Source organism: Petaurus breviceps, unplaced genomic scaffold (genome assembly GCF_028583685.1).
Source record: "Petaurus breviceps papuanus isolate PSGF00001 unplaced genomic scaffold, PetGlider_PUasm1.0 175, whole genome shotgun sequence".
NCBI classification, from domain to species: domain Eukaryota; kingdom Metazoa; phylum Chordata; class Mammalia; order Diprotodontia; family Petauridae; genus Petaurus; species Petaurus breviceps.
Window position 1 is genome coordinate 60,738,966 of NW_027185764.1, and position 25,488 is coordinate 60,764,453.

General features: G+C 38.7%; 1 protein-coding gene across 1 annotated transcript; it reads right to left on the bottom strand.

Annotated features, from left to right (window-relative positions):
- Positions 1–11,403: 11,403 nt before the first annotated feature.
- LOC138158903 (apoptosis-associated speck-like protein containing a CARD) lies at positions 11,404–15,473 on the bottom strand. The gene is made up of 3 exons (XM_069085226.1): positions 15,139–15,473; positions 14,376–14,447; positions 11,404–11,786 (listed from the first exon to the last, which is right to left on the bottom strand). The coding sequence occupies exons 1-3, from the start codon at positions 15,410–15,412 to the stop codon at positions 11,530–11,532; spliced, it is 603 nt and encodes a 200-aa protein (XP_068941327.1). The 5' UTR covers positions 15,413–15,473; the 3' UTR covers positions 11,404–11,529.
- Between the last annotated feature and the right edge of the window lie 10,015 nt (positions 15,474–25,488).

Consider the following 25,488-nt stretch of genomic DNA (forward strand, 5'->3'; position numbering starts at 1 on the left):
GAAGGAAGGAAGGAAGGAAGGAAGGAAGGAAGGAAGGAAGGAAGGAAGGAAGGAAGGAAGGATGGAAGGAAGGAAGGAAGGATGGAAGGAAGGAAGGAGGGAAGGAAGAGAAAAATAGCATGCCTCAGTCTGCATGCAGACAATATCAGTTCTTTTTCTGGAGGTGGATAATGTGCTTCACCATTAGTCCTTTGCAATTGTCTTGAATCATTGAATAACTAAGTCATTCACAATTCCTCATCAAACAATATTGCTGTTATTGTGTATAACATTCTCCTGGTCCCATTCACTTCACTTTGCATCAGTTCATGTAAGTCTTTCCAGGTTTTTCTGAAATCATCTGGCTTGTCATTTCTTATAGCACAATGATATTCCATTACAATCATATGCCACAGGTTGTTTAGCCATTCCCCAGTTGATGGGCATCCCTTCAATTTCCAATTCTTAGCCACCACAAAAAGAGCTGCTATAAAATATCTTTGTACAAAAAGGTCCTTTCACCTCCACTTTTTTTTTATGTCTTTGGGATATAGACCTAGCATCTACTCAGCTTTCTAATCAATCTTCCTGAAGTACAAATCTGACCATGTCACCCCCTTATTCAATAAACTCCAGTGGCCTCCTCTTGCCTCCAGGATCAAACATGAAATCCTCTAGCTTTTAAAGTCCTTCATAATCTGGTCCCTCCTGACCTTTCCAGTCTCTTATACCTACTCACTTCTACATACTTTACAGTCCCATGACACTGGCCTTCTTGCTGCCTTTGAACACATTACTCCATTTCCCAACTCAGGGAATTTTCAGTGGCTGTCCCCCATGCCCAGAACTCTCTCCCTTCTCATCTCTGCCTCCTGACTTCTCTGGCTTCTTTCAAATCCCAGATAAAATCCCATCTCTTTACAAAAAGCCTGTCTCAGCTTCCTTAATGCTAGTGCCTTCCCCCTGTTGTTTCCTGTTTATCCTATATGTAATTTGTTTGTACATATTTGTTTGCATGTTGTCTCCCCCATCAGAATGTAAACTCCTTGAAAGTAGGGACCAGTTTTATTGTTGTTGTTGCTGCTGCTATTTTTGCCTTTCTTTGTATTCCCAGCTCTTCACAAAATGCCTGGCATAGTTTGGATGCTCAATAAAAAATTTCTTGCCTACTAGACCTGTGATTTCATTGGTGTGGGGAGCTCCTATTAGGGAAATTCCCTCTAGCAACAGAGATCATCAATTGCATTAGATGGTTTCCTGTGGCCCTTATAAGCTAGACAATCTATCATCACATAGTATGTGTCCAAAGACAAGACTCTAGCCTGTGTTTTCCTAGCTTCAAGTTCAGCAATCTTTCTACTATATCACATATAGACTCATTCTTTATAACACAAACACTAAGTTTGTTAAGCCATATCATAAACATTGGGCACATATTTTATTTCCATCTTTTTATTAAAAACAATAGTGCTACAAATATTTTTATACTTTGTAAGCCTTTTCTATCTGTCCTTTTTTTAATGGGGGTATAATCCCAGTAATAAGATCTACATGGATTTTTTTTTAAGTATTCATGTTTTAGTATCTACTTTTATTACCAAATTTATTATTTACAATTTACTTTTTAGTAAAATTTAGTATTTTTCTTATATAATTCCAAATTAATTTCCATGATGGTTAGACCAAATCAAGAACTCGCCAGTCATAAATTAGTTTGATGTCTTTCACAGCTCCTACAGTATTCAATTTTATTCTTCTTTTACTATCTTTGCTCATTTAAATTTGCACATTTTTAAAAAAAATATAAATTGTTTGATGAAATCTCTGGGCATCTCCATTAATATACTTACTTTTGGATGTATCACAGTGGTTTAATATATTTATGGTTACCAATTTTTATGTGGCTATAGATAGCTTCTTATTGTAATAATTTTATTTCTTGTTTTAAAACTTCATTGCAGAAAACTTTCTACATCCCCTCTTAACGTGACTTCTCTTCAGACTTTTAGTCCATGCACACTAATTTTCTACTAGTGGAATTGTGAATTGGTTCAACCATTCTGGAATGTAAACAGTTTAATATTATTAAGTTCCTTATGATTTCCCTTTCCTGTTTACCTTTTTATGCTTCTCTTGAGTCTTGCACTTGAAAGTTAAATTTTCTATTCAGCTCTGGTCTTTTCATCAGGAATACTTGGAAGTCGTCCATTTTATTGAATATCCATTTTTCCCCTGGAGGATTATACTCAATTTTGCTGGCTAGGTGATTCTTGGTTAGAATCCTAGATCCTTTGCCTTTCAGAATACTATATTCCAAGCACTCTAACCCTTTAATGTAGAAGCCGCTACATCTTGTGTTATCCTGAGTGTGGCTCCACAGTATTTGAATTGTTTCTTTCTGGCCATTTGCAATATTTTCTCCTTGAGCTGGGAGTTCTGGAATTTGGCTATAATATTCCTGGGAGTTTGCATTTTGGGATCTCTTTCAGAGAGTAATCACTGGAGTCTTTCAATTTCTATTTTACCCTATAGTTTCAGAATTTCAAGGCAGTTTTCCTTGATAATTTCTTGAAAGATGACATCTAAGCTCTTTTTTTATTGTGACTTTTAGATAGTGTAATAATTTTAAAATTGTCTTTCCTGGGTCTATTTTACAGGTTTGTTGTTTTTCCAATGAGATAAGTCACATTGTTTTCTATTTTTTTTTCATTCTTTTGGTTTTGTTTTATTGTTTCTTAACTTCTCATAAAGTTATTAGCTTGTCTTGCTCAATTCTAATTTTTAAGGAATGATTTTCTTCTTTTGTACCTCCTTTTCCATTTGACCAATTCTACTTTTTAAAGAATTCTTCATTGGATGTTGGTACCTCTTTTTCCATTTGTCCAATTCTGCTTTTTAAGGAGTTCTCTTCAGTGAATTTTTGTATATCTTTTCCCATTTGGTTAATTTTGCTTTTCAAGACTTTCTCCTCTTCATTGGATTTTTGTACCTCTTTTACCATCTGGCCTATTCTGTTTTTTCTTGTGTTATTTTATTCAGTATTTTTCTTGTGCCTCCTTTACCAAGCTGTTGACTCTTTTTTCATGATTTTCTTGCATCATGTTCATTTCTCTTTCCAATTTTCTTCTACCTCTCTTACCTGATTGAAAAAAAAGTTTTTGAGCTCTTCCATGGCCTGAGACTAATTCATATTTTCCTTTGAGGCATTGGATGTAGGAGTTTTGACTTTATTATCTTCTTCTGAGTGTGTGCTTTGATCTTCCTTGTCACCATAGTCAGAAATTTTTCTGTTGTTTGCTCATTTTTCCAACCTATTTCTAGACTTTTATTTCTTTGCTAAAGTAGGGCTCTGCTTCCAGAGGGGAGGGTGCACTGTCCCAAGCTTCAGGAGTTTTGTGCAGCTATTTTCAGAACCTATAAATTTTTAGTTCTTCCAAGGTGTATGATCTAAGGAGAGGTGTGTTTACTAATTTCCTGGCCTGTGCTCTGGTCTATGAGTGACCATAATCACTCTTTTCTGTCCTGGAACTGTGATGAGGGTTTCCACTCCCACATGGCTTCAAGTTTTTGTGTGCTACTGCTCCTCCTTGCCCTGAGACTGCCACCCAAGACCTCAACCTGGATTTGAGTATGGAAAAAATAACTCCCAGTGCCAGCAAAGAGACCCCTGTAATCTCCTACTGACCCTTTATTTGACCCTCATACCATTCATGGCTGAGAGCTTTAGAAGCAGCTGTCATTGCTGATTCACTTTCTCCCTAGGTGGTCTCCCAGTTTGCTGGGGCCCCATCTGCTCTGAGTTCGCCTGTGCTAGACTGCGCTCCACTCTCACCCAGATGTGATAGTCCTTTTCTGCTGACCTTCTAAGACATCTTTGGCTAGAAAATTGTTTCACCCCATCCTTTTGTGTGCTCCAGAATTTGTTTTGGGACATTATATAAAAGATGTTCAGAGAAGAACTCAGGTAAGCCCCTGTCTTTTCTCTGGAATCTTGACTCAGCCCACTGGTTCAACCATTCTGTAAAACAATTTGGAATTATGTAAGAAAGTTACTAAATTGGTTACACCTTTTGACTCAAAGATTCTACTTAACTATCTATATCTCACAGATGTTGACAGAAAAACATATTTTTTAAAAAATATCCACATGCACAAAAAAGTCTACAGTAGCATTAATTATGATAACAAGGAGCTAGAAACAAAGTATTGTGTCCAGAAACTGGAAGGAATTGTGGAATACAAATATAGAGCTTTAAGTAGCACTTCTGGCCTGTGGGGCACACAGTATAAAGAGTGTCCTGAGGAAAAGCCTAGTCACACTGAATTATGGTTCCATTTATGTATCTTAAGGAATGACAAATATAAAGAATTGAGGGAAATATAAGGAGATTTTTAAGTAATAAAGAATGAATAAAACAGAGCCAAAAGAACAATATGTATAATGACTACAACAGTGTCATAAAGAAAGTTAGCATGAAGAGACAAACTCTGGTGAGTTACAACAGTCAATGTTAGTAAAAAACTATCAAATTTAAAGAACACAAGTCAAATTAGAGGGGGAAATGTGCATCAAATGTGCATCAGATATAGCTGGTAAAGGTCTGATATCCACAACCTATAGGAAATTTTTGCAATTATGTAAGAGCCATCCCCCAATTATTAGCTGTGTACTCCTGGACAGGTCACTTAACCCTGTTTGCCTCAGTTTCTTCATCTGTAAAATGAACTGGAAAAAGAAATGGCAAACTACTCCAGTATCTTTGCCAAGAAAAGCTCAAATGGGTTCACAAAGAGTTAGAAGTGACTGAACTACTGAACAAAGTATATTTGAACTCAGGTCTTTCTGATTCCAGGCCCAGCTCTCCATGCACTGCACTATCTACCTGTCTCCAGTTAGATGAAAATGAAGAAGAGAATTCCAGGCATATGGAACAGCCAGTGAAAATTCCCAGAGTCTGAATATGGAATATTGTATGTAAGGAACAGCAAGGAGGCCAGTGTCACTGGATCATATAATATATATGGTATAAGAAGGCTGGAAAAATAGAAAGGGGTCAGGTTACAAAGGCCTTTAAAAGCCAAATAGAAGATTTTATATTTTATTCTGGAGGTAATTGGGAGCCACTAGGGTTTATTAAATGGGGCTGGGTAATGTGATCAGATCTGGGCTTACTCCACTGAGTAAAGGATGGGTTAGAGTAGGGAAAGATTTGAGAAATGAGAAGAGTAATACTTACATTTCCTACCTCACAGCATTGTTTTGAGAAAAGTGACATGTAAATCTTAAAGAGCTGCATAAAGATGAGCTCTTTTTAAAAAAATACTTAGATGACTATAACAATACACAAATATATAGAGAGCCCTTGGGGCAATAAGGTGGTCTAAACCTCCATCTAAGAGCATTTTCAATCCAAAGGTCCCTAAATATTTTCTTTAGAATCTAAAAAAGAAGCAATTGGTTGTCTAGAAGAGAATAAAGACCTTCAGGCCAGTTTGACCAAAAAAAGTTTTTAGTTTTGTTATTTACTGAACAGAAATGGCATCTGTGAGCACAGGAGAAATGCCAGGAGCCTCTGACCAAGGAAAACAGTCAATCTCTTCACTATGGAATTGCACATTTTTGTAGGAAGAAAAATTAAGATTTATACATCAATTACCCTGTTGTTAGACATTCCTTTGACTGGGTTTTCCCCATGTGAGCTTCCCAACCTTTAGCTGCCAATGTTTTGATTAGTGTAGGTTTGCTGGCCAAACACTGCCTAACAATGGGCCAAATTCATCCCTCAGAAGCTGTAACTCAGTCTACTGTTCTTGTTCTTCTAGTATCCAAGTATCTGTTGGTGTTTGGATATGACATTGTGTAACATCCTGACATTAATGTGTCATTACACTAGGGAAAGGAAAGGAGGGGAAGAGGAAGATGAAAAGGAGGAAGAGGAAGAGAAAGAAGAAAAGGAGGAAGAGGAAGAGGAAAAGGAGAAAGACAAGGAGAAGGGCTATTTAAATACCAAAACACACTCACACATTTCTACCCAAGGATCAAAAATAAATTCAGACTGTCAAAGCCCAGTGTAGGTTTTTCAGAACAGAATTGCTCCCTGAACCCTAGACTGTGCTGTCCCTCAGTAATTTGGATTAACTGAACATTTTCAAATACCACTTCCTAGTTGGTCTTCAAAATGCAGAAAGGATTCCTTCTCCTCCTTCTCTCCCACCCTCCTTACTGGCATATCTACCTCTTTGTATTCTATATCCAGTGCATCTGGGGTCATCACCAATGACCTTAGACTTTTGACCTGTCACTAAACTTGGATGATTCAGGAAGAGAGAACGAGATTGAAGATTTAGAGCAACTCTGCCTCACTTAAATCCAATTCACCTGCAAGTCAAGACATCACCCACAATGTCATTGGTCCTCTCTGAAAACAAAGGACAAACGAGAAGAAGAATGAAATTTAAACCAACTTTGAGGTTTCACTTCACAACTCTCAATGCAGCAAAGAAAAAAATGTGGAAATAGTCAAATTAGAGGTACTATGGAAAGGCAGGCATATTAATACACTGTGGAGCTATGGAGTAGTAAATATATACAACCTTTCTGGAAAAGTTTTGATCTATGCTAGAAAATTCAATAATATGCTTCTACTTTAAAGATCCCACTCTTGGACATGTATATTAAGTTGGTCAAAGACAAGGAAAAAATGTCATACACATACACATAATATTAATAGCAGTACCATGGTAACAAATACCTGAAAAATGAGTGCCTGTCAGTTGGAGAACAGCTAGAGAAGTTATGGTATATGAATGTAATAGGCTATTTATTATTGTACCATAAGAAACAATGAAATCAAAGGTCTGGACAAATATAAGAAAAGAAGAAAGACATTACAAATAAGAGGAATTCAGAGAAATGTGGGAAGACATGAATTTATGTAGACCAAAGCAGAATAGAGAGAATAATATATACAATTACCACAATGATATAAATAAACAAGATGAAAAGTTAATCAAAATCTGTCATCACCAATCTTGGTCTCAGAGAACTAATGAGATGTGGAATTTTCAGGCTTAAGCTGTAAGAAATACCCATGTCTGCTGGTTCTGTTTAAATGATTGTTGTTATTATTTAGTTCTTATACTAAACTAGGTGATTCAGCAGATTGAGTGACAGGTCTGAAGTCAGGAAGACTCATCTTCTTGAGTTCAAATCTGGCCTCAAACACTTACTAGCTGTGTGACCCTAAACAAGTCACTTGACCCTGTTTGCCTCACTTCCTCATCTGTAAAATGAGTTGGAAAAGGAAATAGCAAAAGGACTTCAATAACTCTGCCAAGACAACCCCAAATGGGGTCATAAAGAATCAGACACAACTGAACAGCAACAACAAAATGTTGTTAAAAGAAACAATTCAACAGGAGACTTTTTGGGAATGTTTCAGGGGAAATGACTATGACAAAAACAAAGTGTATCATTAAAACTTTTTTTAAAAAATTAGATGTCATATCCGTACTTTCTGTTAAAAATTGATTTTAAAAACATTGTTTTTGAGGAAGACACTTTGTAATGGGTTTTGTTTTGACTGTTCATTGGGAAGTAATGAGGGTTAGGGGCATGGAGACTCCACAATTTGGAAAACACACATAAAATATTTTGACCCTCCATTCTTCACAAAGTAGAAGTCTGAATTTTTTCTTTTTCTTTTATGGGGTGTTTATGGTATCTTTTTGTAAAATTTGGGTTAAGTATTTGCTCATAGGCTCTTTGTTATTTGCTGGACCTCACATGTCATCTACAGCTTCCACAAAACTCCCCAAAAGTTTCCCTTTAATTTCAATATATCAAAATCATGATGAGGAAAGTCGCAATGGGAAAGGGATCCATATCTGCTGGACCAAGAAAATTGTCAGATAATTTGTTGTTCATTCAAGAGAAAATAACACTGATTTTTAAAAAAAAAATAATGTTAAATCATAACATTCCATTTATTATTTCTCTGCACACTTTGAAATTTGTTTCCCAGAAATCAAGATACCTGTCAGACTATACCCGACTTTCCTGTTCATCTCTTTCAAGAATTCTAGAAAAAGTGGTCACGCTTTTTCTCTTCCGCTGCTTTCCCGTTTTCACTCATCCCTCCGCTTCGGAGATGCAGAACGACGTTGGTGAGCAACAGGGTCATCGGGGCCGAGGACCACGTGTCCATCCAGATGAACGTGGCCGAGGTTGAAGAGGTTACAGGCAGATTCAATGGCCAGTTTAAAACCTATGCAATTTGTGGAACAATTCAAAGAAGGGGTAATCTGATGACTCTATTCTCCGGCTGGCAAAAAATGATGGTATTGTTTCAGAGAACTTCTAATTGAAGAAATCTTGTGGAAAATGTTTTAATAAATCAGAAAAACAGAAAAAAAAAAAAAAGAGTGGTCACTTCTTCACCTCCACAGTTTCTATCGTTTCTATTTCAGGAACTAGTTTCTCCTTTTGGGTCAGATTGAGGGCCAGAATAGTAATTTTGTCTATTGTTTCTTTTTGAATAATAAATAGTTGCATCTATGATAACTAAATTACAATTTAGGGGTTTCTAAAGGAGTGAAGCAATTGTTAGAAACCAGGAAGTTACTAGAAAAGCTTATCTACTATAAGTGCTCTTCTCTCTTATCAGCATATTTTATTTCTTCTTCCTAGAATTTCATTTCCAAAATTCAGAGGTTTCTCTAAATCCATTTTTTGTCATTTTTTGGGAAGGATAATAATATTCCATTATATTCATATGCCATAATTGTTCAGCCATTACTCTGTAGATGGGTACCCAGTTGCTACCAAAAATGCTATTATAAATATATATTGCATATGAGTCTTTTTCTTTGTCTTTGATCTCTTTGGGATATGTACCTTGCAGTGATTTTGTTGAGTCAAAGGATATTCACAGTTTAGTGACATTTTGGATATAGTTCCAATTTGCTTTCCTGAATGGCAAGACTAATTGGCAGCTCCAATAGTAGTCTGTTAATACATGTGTCCTCCTATATAGCCCCTCCAATAGCTGTCATTTCCCCTATATATCAACTTTGCCAACCTGCTATAAGTGACATGTAACTTTAGAGTTATGTGTTTAGTTTTCATTTTTCATATTATATTTTTACACATATAATACATTATGCCATATATGTTATACAATATACTGTAATGCAATATAATATAATGTGTAGTATGATATATTATACTATATATCAATAATATATTTAACTAATACTATATAATAAAAATATAATATATATTATGTCATATAACATATGCTATAATATATATAATTTTCATTTTTCTTCTTATTAATGATTTGAAGCATTTCTTCATGTGGTTGTTGATAGTTTGTATGTCTTCTTTTGAGAATTTTCTGCTCATATCCATTGCCCATTTCTTCATTAGAGGAATTGTTCTTGTTGCTTATAATTTTGGATGTCAGATATTTATCAGAGAAGTTTCTGCAAAGATTTTTTTCCCCAGGTAACTGTTTATCCTCTAATTCTCACTGCATTGCTTTAGTTTATGCAAAAACTTTAATTTTATATAATCAAAATTTTTCACTTAATATTTTGTGATATTCTCTATGTCTTGTTTGGTCAAGACTTTTCTCTCTAACCACAGTACTGAATTCTTGAATTTTCCTCTAATGTTTTTATGATATGCCCATTTGTATTTAGGTCACATATTCATTTGGAGCTTACTGTGGTATAAGGTATGAGATATTGATCTAAGCTTAATTTCTATAGGCTTTTTTCCAGTTTTTCTTATAGGTTTTGTCACTTAGTGAGTCCTTAGCCTGCTAGTTCAAGTCATTGGATTTATCAAACACTACACTACTCTGTTTGGGATATTTTGTTCCTAATTTGTACCATTGATCAACTTTTCTAATTTTTAACTGACACAAAATTGTTTAATGATTACTCCTTTGTTATGTGGCTTCAGATCTGGTTCTTCTAGGCCTTTTTGCTTCCCACTTTTTCCTCAAGATTTCTTCCAGATAAATTTTGTTATAGTTTGATCTAGTTCTATATCTTTGATAGTTGGCTTGACGCAATATTGAATTTATACAAATATTTACATAATATCATAATTTTATATCTGTATGGTCTAAACATAAAAAGTTGATTTCTCTCCACTTATTTAAGTCTGCCTATATTTTTGTAAAGAGCATCTTGTAGTTTTTTCATATAATTCCTAAGATATTTGATAAATGCTATAGTTATTTGGAATAAAGTATCTTTTTATAACTCATTCTGCTACATTTTATTGGTGATGTACAGGATATCTGATGATTTTGTGGGTTTATATTTTGCTACTTTGCTGAAATTATCATATTAATTAATTTTAGTTGAACTCTAGGGTTCTCTAAGTAAATCATAACGTGATCTACAAAAGCAATAATTTTGTTATTTATTTTCCTATGATTTTTTTTTCTTTTATTGCTATAGCAAATAACTTGAAACATGTTAAATAATAGTGGTAACAGTGGACATCCTTATCTTATTGGAAAGGCTAGTGTTTCTCCATTACAGAAACTGTTAGCTCTTGGTATTAGATAGATAGTACTTACCCTATCAAGGAAAGGTTCACTTATTCCTATGCTTTCTAGTGCCTTTAACATAAAGTGATGTTTGTTTTTGTCAAAAGTTTTGTCTGTCTCCTAGTGAACCCTTGTGGGTTTAGGCTTTAGTGGCTTTCCTTTGACTTCTCTTTTCACGGCACACAGTTTAGAATTGGTTTCATCCCTGCTGTGGTCCTAATGAGCCCCAGTGAAATATTAGTGATCGCTCAGGTGTCAGGCCTCTAATGCCCAGGTATTGGTTGGTCCTGTATCCTCCTGTGGATTCCAGTATTCCAAGGAGAACACTGCTAGATTTGGTCTCTCTGCTTAGTGCTATTAAGGCCAAGTTCTGTCTTCTGCTTCTGTTCTAAGAGGCCATGGTTGGGTTCTCCTTCAAGTGTTTGATTACTAGAGTTAGTCCTGAATTATGAGGCCTATGTTTCAGAGTGCTCACTGATTTCAGATCCCTGGTCCACCTGTCTTCTTGACTTCATCACCTCCACTTTTTCCTGAGCTGGCTTACCCAAACTTTATACCATTCTCTACAGTCTTTTTGTGCAGTTCTAGATTGACTGGTGAATATTACTTCTCTTTCTTTTTCAGAATTTCATTGGGGTGCCTAGGTGAGAGTTGGGCACATCCCCAGTGAGAAGGGGAGTAGGGATAAGGATGTTCAATCCTAGAGTGCAGTGGAGCAGGGTTTATTGATTGAAAGGGATTTCCCTGTGAGGAAGTCAAGAAACCAGGCTCCGTCCCACTCAGGGAATGGGAATGGTGGGGGAGAACACTGGGAGACCAAAATGGGAAAGAGAAAAGTCAGATACATGGAAGAGAATCACTTTTCATAGTTTTATTTTACTTTTTTAAGGCAATTTGTGGGGCCCTTGAGAGCCATATGTTGAAGTGCCAGGGTCGGAGCAGAGTCCTGGGATCCTGTAGTAAGACACAAATCAGGAACCCCTCAGCTCTTCTCCAGCCTTTGCACCAGGAAAGGGTTGGTCTTCTTCAGAGCTTCTAATAACTGGTCCTTACATGCATTATCCCAGGCTCGCATAAAGCTGTAGAGCTTCCTCATTTGGTTCTGAGTGGTGTTCTCAGCCCTGATTGCATCATACTGCTCTTCATTCAGAACTTGCCCACACAACTGGTCTAGGACTGGATCCAGCAGGGTGACATTACTGATGAGGCTTGCCCGATGCCTATCCACAAAATGTTCCCCTGTGGTTCAGGGACAGAGAGAAAAACAGAGAAAGGATGAGATGATGGCTTATAAGAGGGGAGACAACAGGAGAACAATCCCTCAGACCCACATGAGAAGGAATAGGGGAAGTAGGATGGATATTCGACCCACTGAGATTGATCCTTGCTTAGCCCTAGGGTTCGGGAGGCCCACACAAGAATCATATTGTGTAACCCCAAGGCTTTCTCCTCCCCTTCCCTCCATAAAAACCCTAAATAACCCATAATTATAACTTCTGAGTCCTCAGTGGGACCATTTGCCCATGCTTTTTAATCTAATCCATCTCCTTCCTCTCCTTCATATCTCCACTAAGGTTGATCTCCTGGGAAAAGTATTCCCTGACTAACCTCACTGTGCTCACTCCTCTCTTCATCTGACACCTCCATTCATCCTAGAGTCCTTGAACCAACATTTCAGACTAACAGAAGCTCTGGTCCCAGGGTTTCCAAGAATACGTTAGCTTCAATTTAAACATCCTTCAGGGCTTCTCTAAAAAGTCACCACTCCTGAGCATTGAATTGGGATTCTTTGAATTCACTGAATTGAAATTATTTACCAATAATTCTTTGAGAGCATGTTCAGTATATAAGCACTATAAAGCAAAGCCCACTGGCCTGTGTTTTTGTAACTTGTTGACATTGGGGAAAGATGCACATGAAATATTCCCTTGGCTCAGTTTCTCTTTCTTTTTTGACATCTTCCTCTCATGCTCCTTCCATCTTCTGGCACTTACTAAGACTTGGCTCCCTTTCTGTAGAAGATTGCCCCCGCTCTCCAATCTCCATCCCTGACATCCCTGTTAGCTGTCATCCTATCTTTGCTCCCTTCTCTTCTCACTCTTCCTAACCCTCTGTAAACTAACCAATGACCTCATCATTCATCCCAAACTTCTCTCTCCAACATCACTAATGCTCCCTTAACTGCCAAATCTAACAGTCTTTTCTCATCCTTTTAGTCCACTTTGCAGTATTTGACACAGTTGACCAGGATGATGCAGTAGAGACCTTGGATCTAGAATCTGAGGACCTGGGTTCAAATCTTGCTTCATCTTGGGCAAATTATTTAACCTCCATGGGTCTTGGTTTTCTCATCTTTAAAATGAATGGTTTGGATTAGATGGCCTCTGAGGTCCCTTTTGGCTCTAGAACAATGATCCCATGATCCTCCTGGAGACAGTCTCATCTCTGGGTTTTCATGATACTACTGTCTTTAGATCTCCCCCATCTGTCTGACTGTTCCTTCTTGGTCTTCTTTGTTGGATCATCATTCATTTCACAGTCATTAACTGTGTGTGTTTGTCAAGACTCCAGAGCAGTTCCCCTTCTCTTTTCTCACTATACACCTTTAACTTGGTGATCTCATCAGCTAACATAGTTTTGATTATTATCTTTATGCAGATGACACACATCTCAAACTCAACATGTACAAAACAGAATTCATTGTTTTTCACCCTAAATTCACCTCTCTATTCCTTCTCTATTTCTATTGAGGTGACACAAACCTTATAGTCATTGAGTTTTCTAATCCTGTGTGTATGTATGTATGTGTGTGTGTGGGTGTGTCCCCTTAACTGTATTCAAATGGCCACCACACTAGTTCAGGATAGTAATATCTCACCTGGACTATTACCATAGTTATCTTACTTGGCCTTAAGTCTCTCCCTACTTCAATCTATCCTCTATACATTCACTAAAGTGATTTCCCTAAAATGCAGATTGACTATGCCACCCTACTACTCAACAAACTCCAGTGGCTTCCTATTATGTTGAGAATCAAAAACAAACCCCTCTAGAATTTAAAGCTCTTCACAATCCCATCTTTTCCTATGTTTCCAGTTTACTTATATTTATACATGCAATCTACAATCTAATGATAATTGTTATTCTACACCCAGGCTAGTCCATCCCCATCTCCATTACTTTGTATTTCTGTGTTTTTGTATGTGTTTTTGTAACTTGTTGACATTGGGGAAAGATGCACATGAAATATTCCCTTGGCTAGAATTGCCTAGAATTGCCCTTCCTACTCACTTCTGCTCCTTGGAATCCCAAAATTTCTTCAAGACCAGACTCAAGTACCACCTTTTACACGAAGTCTTTCCTGGTCCCCTTAAAGGCTAGTACCTTTCCCTCTAAAATTGTCTGATAACTGATATGGTACACACACATATATGTACATATATGATATACATGTGTGTATATACACACTCCCTCATTAAAATGTAAATTTCTTGAGGGAAGACACTATTTTGATTTTGTCTTTGTACCCCTAGCATTTAGCACAGTTTCTAGTACATAGTAGATGCTTAATAAATGCTTACTTAATTTATTGGTCCCTCCCATCTGTCCCTCAATGCTTAGTGGACATTCAATGCAGGAAAGTCTTCCTGAAAGATGGACTAGTTGAATGTCAAAGTGTTTAAGACAGCCTACATTCCAAATCTTGGAGGATGCTTCCTAGTCCTGGACTTTGAGCCTTCCAGGCTTAGTGGCTACCTTCCACAGGGTTATGAAGAGCAAAAGATTTCAACCCAGAGTCTCCTGGAGAGAGAATGAATTAGTCGTTACCTGATGGAATGAATGCTGTAGCTGACTGCTGGGTGGGCTGGACTGCATTTCCGGTTGGGTGAGGCCTTGAAGCTGTAAAGAGAGAATATAAGGGTGGCTTTCCCAATTTCTCCCAGTTCTGAGTTTCTCCTTCCTGGGGAGCCCCTCTGATGGGTGACATCTTTTCTTCCTTTGCCCCCACCTCATTCCCCAAATAGCTCCAATTTTCCTGACTCACATGGGTTCAAAAGTTCCTAAGAGAAGGGAAGGGGAGAACTTTGTTTTTTGCTCTGTGTCTCTTTGGGAATGTCTGTATATGTGAACATCTGTGGGTGTTGGTGTATGTGTCAACTTGTGTGTGTATTAGTATGTATGTATGACAACGTTTGTCAGGGGGTATGTGTGTTTAAATGTTTTCCAGCGTCTTTTGTCCCAGTCTTCCCTTAACTCCAGCTGCTAACTGGGGAAATTTTAGGCAGCGGAAGAAATTGAAAGTAATGCTGAGAGGAAAGGAGGGTGGTACCAGCAATGGTGTGATTGGAAACCAAACACAGGGTGAGGAAGCTATGGTTGGAAGGAAGGAAGAGGGTGGGTATGGTTTGGGATGGAGGGCAGGGATCTGTGTCCTAGGGAAGGAGTCATATCTGTACTGGATATCAAAGGCTAGGAACTTGAGACTGGAGACTTGGTACAGAATTTAGGAAGTAGAGCGGAAGGTTAGAAGGGGGCGGGTGGAGGGTCTGTTCCTAGCTGAGGGGTGGAGATTGGGAGAAGGGAGCCTCACCCGCTCCTGCTGCCTGCTGGAGTGTGACCGCCTCCTCCCTCATGCCGATGTCCTGGAGCACCTGCATAGTCACGTTCAGCCCGTAGCTCTCCAGGTAGTAACGGACGATCTTGTCGGTGAGGTCTACGCGGTCCAGATCCTGCAAGGTCCCCCGCGGAATATGGCAGTAGCCGTCTCGCAGCGGCACCGTCAGCAGTTTGTTTTTGAACCTCTTGAACTCATCTTCATTCAGGTTGTCCAGAGCCTTCAGGATGAGGTCCCGGCCGCAAGGCATGGCTCCCCAGACTCAGCGGACTAATCTTCCTGCTTAGTGAGTCTTACCGCCCTCTCTGGGCGGAACTGGGGTGGAGACCGTGCATTCTATTTCTCTTTCTGTTTCTGTCCCGCTGTCTCTGTCTCTGTCCGAGTCCTTTGTCTCCCCCGCTTCCACTCTTTGCGGGAACCCAGGAATGTCCTGGGAGGAGAGGGACGTGAGATAGCTAAGAGGATGGGCAAATAACACCAGCCAAGGCTTGTAATAACCCGCTCCATTCCTCCGTGGACCCTTCCTCCTGTCTTCCCTCACCTTACACCTTGGGATAGAGGTATAGGTGGTAAGTTAACAGCAACTCCAGGTCCCTAGACTCTGGACTCAGTTCTGGGGAGTTATAGGGACCCGGGAGTATTGGATATATAATGGAATATAGTAGAAGACGGAGGTGGGGGCAGAGGGTGTTGCGGGAGAGTGTTCAGTGCAGAAAGGAGGAAGAGGAAGAAGACAGTTCTGTTTGGGTTCTGAGGAGCCGGCTTTTAGACAGGGACCTCAGCCTTCATCATCACTTGAGAGAGAGAGAGAGATGACATCCTCTGTACCCCATATATTTATAACACCATAGCATATAGTACACAGAGTAATAGAATATAGAATTGTGGAATATAGAAGAGAGCATCCCAAAAAGGACTTTTCTAGGATGACATCCAGGATGGCATCTAGGATGCCAACCTCTCTACTGGAGTACATGACTTTTCCCTACCCTCCACACTCTTCTTGGGTACTCCTGGCAACAGAATATAAGCCTAATATGTATGGTTCCTGGTAATAAACTATTTCCACTTTTAAGGACCAACCTAGCTAAGTATTAAAGAGTCTCAAAATCCATGGTCTGGCCACTAGGTGATGAATTCTTTGGTGCTGGCAACCCAAGAAACAAAAGAATATCACAGTTTCCCTCAATCTTGGCAGGCCCTTTCTACTTCTGCAGTGATAGGGGGAAAGTGGTGGGAAAGAGGGTAGAGAGTACTAAGAATCATGGTTTTTAGACAATCTAAGCATTTATTTAGCTATTGTTACTCTAAAGATTAATTCTTTATTCATTTGAATGTAAAGAAATACACTCTCAAGGAAGTGAATCCTTTATAGATTTGATGAAAACAGAAAGTTCTACTACAAACATTTTTGTGTATATGGGTCTTTCTTTTGATCATTTAAAAATTTTTAAAAATTTATTTATTTTTAGTTTTCAATATTCATTTCCACACAATTTTGAGTTACAATTTTTCTCCCTGTCTTTCCCCTACCCCACCCCAAAATAGCAAGCCTACTGAATACCCCTTCCCCCAATGTATGTGTACATACATATATATTCCCATTCAACTATCCTCATACTGAGAACAGACTTATAACAATTATTGTCTTTCCATGTAGGAATGTAAATAGTTCAACTTTAATAAGTTCCTTATGATTTGTTTTTCCTGTTTACCCTCTCTTGCTTCTTGTATTTGAAAGTCAAATTTTCTGTTCAGCTCTGGTTTTTTCATCCAGAATGCTTGAAAATTCTCTATTTCATTGAATGACCATTTTCCCCCTATAGGATTATACTCAGTTTTCCTGGGTATCTGATTCTTGGTTTTAATCCTAGCTCCTTTGACCTCTGGAATATCATCTTCCAAGCCCTTTCATCCTTTAATGTAGAAGCTGCGAGGTCTTGTGTTATCCTGATTGTGTTTCCACAATACTAAATTGTTTCTTCCTGACTGCTTACAGTATTTTCTCCTTGACCTGGGAGCTCCAGAATTTGGCTATAATATTCCTAGGAGTTTTCTTTTGGGGATCTTTTTCAAGAGGCTATTGGTGAATTCTTTCAGTTTCCATTTTTTCCTCTGGTTCTAGAGTATTAGGGCAATTTTGCTTGATAATTTCTTGAAAGATGGTGTATAGGCTCTTTTTTTGATCATGGCTTTCAGGTAGTCCAATAACTTTTAAATTATCTCTCCTGGATCTATTTTCCAGGTCAGTGGTTTTTCCAATGAGATATTTCACATTGCCTTCTATTTTTTCATTTGTTTGGATCTGTTTTGTAGTATCTTGATTTCTCATAAAGTCATTAGCTTCCAATTGTTCCAATCTAATTTTGAAGGAGTTATTCTCTTCAGTGAGTTTTTGAAATTCCTTTTCCATCTGGCAAATTCAGCTTTTTAAGGCATTCTTCTCCTAATTGGCTTTTTGGGCCTCTTTTGCCATTTGAGTTAGTCTATTTTTTAAGGTGTTATTTTCTTCAGTGTATTTTTGGGTCTCCTTTAGCAGACTGTTGACTTGCTTTTCCTGATTTTCTTGTATCATTCTCATTTCTCTTTCCAATTTTTCCTCCACTTCTCTTACTTGCTTTTTTTTTGCCTTTTGGAGGGGGAGGAAAGGAAGTTGGGGTTAAGGGACTTGCCCAAGGTCACATGGCTAGTAAGTGTGTCTGGATTTGAACTCAGGTTCTCCTGACTCCAGGCCCAGTGCTCTATTCACTGCATCACTTAGCCTTCCCTCTTACTTGATTTTCAAAATTCTTCTTGAGCTCCTCCATGGCCTGTAACCAATTCATATTTTTCTTGGAGACTTTTGATGCAGGAGTTCTGACTTTGCTCTCTTCCTCCCACCCCATGCCTTGATCCTTTTTGTCCCCCAAAAAAGGATTGTATGGTCTGTTTGTGCTTCCTCTGCTTGCTCATATTGCCAGCTAATTAGTTAACTTTTGAGCTTTTTGCCACAGTAGAACTCTGCTTCCAGAATGGAGAGAGCTTTGTCCCAAATTGCTGGGGTTTTCACAGCTGCCAGAGCTATTAGGAGGGCACTCTCTCTACAGCCCGCACGAGCTCTGGCTCACTGGCAACACACCCCAGGACCACCACCTAAAACCACAATTCAGATCTAAGCAGATCAAAGCAAAAATGATTACCCTCTGAATGGTTGCTTGGTCCCCCTATGATCTGCAGGCCTGAAGCTTCTGAGACAGCCACATGGCAGGGCTCTACAGCCGCTGTGCCTCCATGCTTCCTGCTGTGGGAGCAGGGGCCCAACCACGCTCTTCTGTCCCTCCCTGTTCCAACAGAGTTCCACACTGACCTTTTACTTTGTCTTCGGTATTTATGGGTCAAGAAGTCTGGAAACTACCATAGCTGCTGGGGATTCACTCTCCTGAAGTCTGCTCTGGCCGCCACTGGTCGGGGGCGCCCTGGCACTGGAACCTCAGCTCACGGGGGACTGTGCTTGGCTTCCAGCTCAGTATGACAGACCCTTCCTTTCTGCCTGCTATGCTGCCCTCAGCAGGAGATTTTTTTCTCTCTGTCTCTTTGTGGGTTCTGTAGCTCTAAAGTTTGTTTAGAGTAATTTTTTTTAACATGTATTGGAAGTGTTTGGAGTGGGAGCTCATGCCAAGTTTGTGCTTCTACTCCCCCTTTTTTTTTTATCATTAACCTCATTGTAGTTTATGCATAGCAATTGGCTCTCTAAGCCAAAATGAATACTTTAATCACTTTCTTAGCATAATTCCAACTTGTTTTCTGGGAAAGGTAACACTATCAAAAAGCTCCACCAATAGTAGGATTTGTGTGTTTATCTTTCATCAACCTCTCCAACGTGGTATCCCATTTTTGCTCTCTTGGCCTATTTGCTGGGTATAAGGAGAAACCTTGGTACAGAAAGGAGAACTACTTATAGTGGCAAGGAACTGGGAATAACCTAGATGCCTATTGATTGGGAAATATAGCTAAACAATTACTGGGTTGTAAGAAATAGAAAATATGATGAATACAAAGAAGCACAGAAAGACATATATGAAAGTAAAGTGAGAAACCAGAACCAGGAAAACAATACCCACAATGACAACAATGTAAGTCAGAAAAGATAACAATAAAAAAAATTGAAATGGAAGGCTATAAACTTATGGACAAACTTGTCCCCAAAGAAGTGATATGCAAGTACCACCTTCCCTTCTTTGAAAGGCCTGTGGGAGTGGAATCTGTATATAATGTAGGTAGTGAGAGAGTAAATCAATTATGGAGGAATAAAATTGGAAATGTGGAGGCAAGAAAGCTGTAACCAAATGAATCAAGTCTTATTTAATATCCTGTTCATGTAAACTTCCTTCGGTTAACTGTGAAATGGTCTTATTTCATAGCAGTCCTGAACTTGAACTACCAGACTGGCCTGAGGCAGGCCTGGCCTAAAACAAGTGGGGATGGAGTAGCAGGGAGGTGTTGTGTCTGTGCTATAACCTCTCCTGTATAGTTTGGATGGGCTAGAGACAGAAGTCAGGGGATTTGAGAAGCTTGAGGAACTGGGTTGAGTCTTTGTGGTTTGGAGTACTTGTCCTGTTCAAAATTTTTTTGAGTTATGATCTGAAGGACATTGGCACTATTCTCCAATAGAATAATTTCAAGAGATATAAACAGACAGTTCTAAAAAAAAAAGTCCAAACTACCAAAAACTGTATAAAAATGCTCCAAATAACTAGGAATGAAAGAAATGAAAATTAAAGCAATTCTGAGGTTCTACCTCACATCAGATTGAGCAAAAAAGGAAAATGAAGAGGAAAACAGAAATGTTGGAGGGGCTATGGGAAAAGAGGAAAACTAATGCACTGATGACAGAGCTGGGAATTGGTCTGGCTCTTCTGGAATATAATTTGAAACCATTCCCAGAAAGTCATAAAATTCTATGTAAACACTTTGACCTAGGCCACTTCTGGGTTTATACCCCAAAGAAATCAAAGAGAGAGTACAAACCACATATAGAAAAATATTTATAGTAGTTTTTTCTGTTATAGCAAAGACCTAAGGGATTACCCATCAACTAGGAGAATGACTATTAAAATTATGATATACAAATGTAATGAAATATTATTATACCGTAAGAAATTATAAAAATGATTTTTTCAGAGAAACATGAGAAGCCTTATATGAATCGATTCACAGTAAAGTGAGCAGAACCAGAACACTTATATGATAATATTGTAAAGAAAAACAGCTTTGAAAATCTAAAGATACCTGGTAAGTCGAATTACTAACCATGATTCTAGAGGTGAAACCATGATGAAGCATGCTACCTATCTAACGGGAGAGATGATGGTCCCTAGACACAGAATAAGACATACATTTTTGGAAATCGGCAATGTAGGAATTTGTTTTGTTTGACTATGCATATTAATCACAAGGGCTTTTATTCTTCCTTTTTTCCTCATGGGAAGGGAGTTAGAAGAGAGCAGGAGTCAGTAGGATCAGGGTAGCAAAAAGAAGGAAGGAAAGAGATATAGAGACAGAGAAAGCTACAGAGAGAAAGCAGAAAGAGGAGGAAGAGGAAGAGGCAGAGGAAGAAAAAAAGGTCATTGAAGCATCTTTTTTTTTTAAAAAAATGCACAGAAAAGAACAGAAGGAAATAATTGAATAGAATAAATTGCAAGTAGGATAGATTTGAAAATGACATATTGAATTTATTATATATTTAAATGACAAGCAAGTGATACACAATAGAGTCAAGTATCATATAAATGCTAGTCTTCTGTTATTTTGTAGATGTGGAAATACCCATTTTATTTGGTGTTCTTTAAGTTTAGCATAAAAATGGTTTTTCATTATCATCACAATAATAAGTATAATTAAATAATAAAATTACTATTAGAATAATAGTAATTATTAAAATAAAACAATTTTAAAAGGGATTCACCTTGGATGAGGTCATTTTTTCCACCTCCTGATTTTCCTATCATTTCCTCCCCTCCCAAGACTGCTTGGGTTGTAGGGGATAATGTGATGGACCACAAAAGCCCTCAGGACTGTGGGTATGATCAGGGCAGAGAGAATTCTAAGTTCTCATGCAAGGCCCATGACTTTCTTGGAAAAGCTTTAGTTAGATCCTAGGAGCCAAAGGGCATGACATATTTTAGAAATTCTAAAACAAGGCATTCCCCAACACTCAAGTGATTCCAACATGGACTACCCTTGCTGCTTCTGCAAGATACTTTTAGCTTCATTTCCCCGAGGGGCCTTTACAACTCCTGGGATCTGTGAACCTCTATTTGTTCTGCTGTTGGGACATCAGCACATAGCAGATAGTTGTCAGGCTTCAGATGGGTGAAACCCCCCTGTTAGAGTCAGACTTGAGATCTACTCCCTATTAGTTCAGGTATAATGTTGGGATGAAATGAAGTACTCATAAGTCACTGAACAGCTAATAAAAGGAGGGTTACTTATTTCTAAAATAGTAAGGATATGCAACAAGGAGTTGGGGACACAGCTCCTACAGACATGTGCCTCCTCCATCTTCATATAGAAACAGGTAGGACCAGCAGGATATGATATGGTAACTCTTCTGATCTTCAGACATCCAGCAAGTCAGAGGGGCCTGGATCCTTGGTGACCAGTAAGCTTTATTGATATAGCCAGAAGTCATCAAGCACTTAACCAAAGGGAGATCCAGCTTGAATCTTGAATCTACCTCCTGTGCCAATGCTGGTTTCATTGTCTTTATCTTTCCTAGATTTGGGGGGGCAGGGTTGAGGACTCTGGTGAATTTTGATCCTATCACACCTCCAGAGTCAAATGCCCACTCCACCACCTTCCCCCTCCTTTCCTCTTTCCCCCAAATTCCTCTATCTCTTACCTATATGGTCTCATAGACTCTCCCTAGTCCTGGAATATATAGTATGCCTTTCTTAAAGAAGCCTATGATTAGGTTAGCTTCCTTCAAGTCTCAGCTAAAATCCCAATTTCTTAAGAAGCCTTTCCTGGTCTCCCTTAAGGCTTCCCTCTGTTAATTATCTCCAATTTACCAAATGCATATATTGTTGTACAGTTGTTTGTATGTTGTCTCCCCCATCAGACTGTAAGCTCCATGTGAGTGGGGATTGTCTTTCATGTTTTGTTTTGTTTTTTTTGCTTTTTGGAGGTCAGTTGGGGTTAAGTGACTTGCCCAAGGTCACACAGCTAGTTTTGTGTGTTAAGTGTCTGAGGCCGGATTTGAACCAGGTCCTCCTGACTCCAGGGCCGGTGCTCTATTCACCGTGCCACCTAGCTGCCCCTTTCACCTTTCTTCTTATCCCCAGTGCCTAGCATGGTGTCTGGTGCATAGTAGGTGCTTCACAAATACTTCTTGATTTCTGTATCCCAGTGGAGATTCACATTGATTGTGAGTTTACTAAACCCCCTGGATCTTTTTCAGATGAATTGCTATCTGACTATATCTCTCCCACCTTATACTTCTGAAAATTATTTTTTAAACCAAGTGTAAAATCTTACATTTATCTGTATTTGTTTTCTTTTGATTAGATTTGGCCCAGTGCTCTACCTATGTAGAGTTTGAGGGGAAAAAAGTGTTATTTGTGCTTTGTAACAACACTTCTCCTCCTCTTCCTCCTCCTCCTCCTCGTTTCCTTTTCCCCCTCCTCCTCCTCTTCTTCCTTCTCCTCTTCCTCCTCTTCCTTCTCTTCCCCCCAACCTGGTAGGTAGGATGATATCCTGAAGGGCAGGTACCCTGTGCCACTGTGTGATGCAGGTATAGAGGTATGACTCTTGATCGAATGAACAACCTCTCCAATGGTGCACACCCATGGACATGAGACTCTTCAAAGAAGTTCAAAAGAGATAGAGCAAGAAAGAAGTATCTCGTGTCTATTTAGGTGTTTAACAGTTGCTCTCCAATCAATCAGAATATAAGGTCCCTGAGAGCAGGAACTGTGATTTTTCCTTTCTATCAAAAGCACTTAGCACACTGCATAATACTAGAAAGTGCTTAATAAATGCTTGTTGACTACAACATTGGAAGTATGCCACCCCTCCATGTATGCATGCATCTGGCCACATGTGTTTCCCATATGTACAGCCCCTGGCTACATGTGTTTCCCAGTGTGCTCTTTTACATGTGTATTTGTCTACTTTTCTGGCTAATACTGGTAGGTTTTGTTTCTACTTTTGTTACTATTCCTGAAAGAGCATGGTGACAGGTCAGAATCTTTTGCTGATAATTGCCTTTTGAAGGATTTTTTCCCCACTATATAACAGTATCATAATCAAGATCACCCCTGCCATGAGTCTTTGCATTAAATGTCTTTTCTTTGAATTAATTGTGTCTACTGTCTGACTGTTAAACATATTGACAGGACTTACAGGTTATGACTTGAGAAATTGTGAACCCATAAAGAACCTTGAACCTGGGGTAGCTCTCCTACAAGTTGAGGTAGGGTGCCCTCCAGGTGCTAAAAATGCTTATGGGGCATCAAGGTAGAAATATAAAGTAGGTATTTGAAGAGCTCAGGAGGGAGATGAGGGTTAGATGTGTAGACATGGAAATCATTTGCAGAGAGATGATAGTTGCACCCATGTGAGCTGATGAGATTATCCAGAGAAGGAGTGTGTAGAGAAAAAAAGAGGAGAGGACCTAAGAGAACCTTGGGTTTTAATAAGTGGAGGCAACATAGAGGCATGACCATGGATGATGAATTTGCAAGAGATCAAGAAGGATTGGTCTAATAGAGAAGTAGAGAATGGTAGCTGTTACCATTCAGCAGTGTTACTGAAACCCAGGGGAAAAGAATGTCTAGGAATGAGTAGCGTGGAATAATGCAGGGATTCCAAGAAGTTATAAAGACTGATTTAGCAATAAAGAGATGATCAGTAACATTGGAGAGAGCAATTTCAGGTGAGTGGTGGGGGAGTGCAAGATAGTGAGAAATCAATGAGATGTAGGGAAGTAGAGGCAAAGGTAGACAATTTTTTTCCGCTAGGAGTTGGGTTATGAAAGAAAGGATAAGTATATGATGATCACTTGAGAAAATGATAGTCAGAAGGGGGTTTTTCAAAGTTGGGGTGATCTGCATACATTTACAAACAGCAGTGAAGGGTATAATGGATAAGAAATGGTTGAACATTAGGAAGAGAGGGAGAATGACACAAGCTCCTGGAGGAGCCAGGAGAAAATGAGCTCAAGGGTAAATTAGAGGGGTTGGTATTGGCAAGGAGAAGGGTCACATCTTTATCTGAGAATAGAGCAAAGAAGGGGAGAGAAGAGGCTGCTGAGGTGATTTGAAGTAAGGAACTAGGGAGCAAAGTTTTTCTAATGATGAAGAACTCTACTTCCTTTAAGTAATCTTGTCATTAGCATTGTTGCAGTCATTGTGAATGCTGTCCTTTCGATTCTGTTTATTTCACCATACATCAGTTCACACAAATATTTCCATATTTCTCCAAATTCTTCGTTTTTGTCATTTCTTACAGCATAATATACCATTATATTAATAGACCATATAGTTCTTTCAGCCATTTCTCCCCCCAAAAAATGGACAGCCACCTTATTTCTAATACTTCACTACCACAAATAGTGCAACTATTAATATTTTTATATATGTTGACCTTCATTTCTGTCTTTGACCTCCTTGAGGGGAGTACCTGATAGTGGGATACCTGGGTCAAAGGTTTGGAAAATTTCACCACTTTTATTGATATCCAGAACAGTTGAGCTAATTCACAGCTCCATCAACAGCTAAAGTGAATCTTTTGAATATTAATTCTGTCATCTGTGTGTGTTAATTACACATTCCAGTTTTATATCATCTCCAGATTTGATAAGCACATAATCTATGTGTTTATCCAAGTCATTGATAAAGATGTTCAAAAGCTCAGGACCAAAATTAATTAATTAATTAAAAAATTAAAAAAAAAAAAAAAAGAATGTGAGCTCCCTGAGGACAGGGGCTATCTTTCTAGGGGGCGGCTAGGTGGCACAGGGAATAGAGCACTAGGCCTAGAGTCAGGAAGACCTGAGTTCAAATCCGGCCTCAGACACTTGACACACTTGCTAGCTGTGTGACTTTGGGCAAGTCACAACCCCAATTGCCCTACAAAAAAAAAAAAGGCAAAAAAAAAAGCACAGGGCCAAGAACAAATCCCTGGAATCCTACAAGGGAAACATCTTTCCAATTTGGCATCAAATCATTGACTATTCTTCGGGTTGTCTTCTACTTACTACTCTATTGACTTCTCTTTGGGGTAATCTCAATATTAAAATGAGGGGTTTGGATTAGATAACATCTAAGGTTTTAAATCCTATCATCT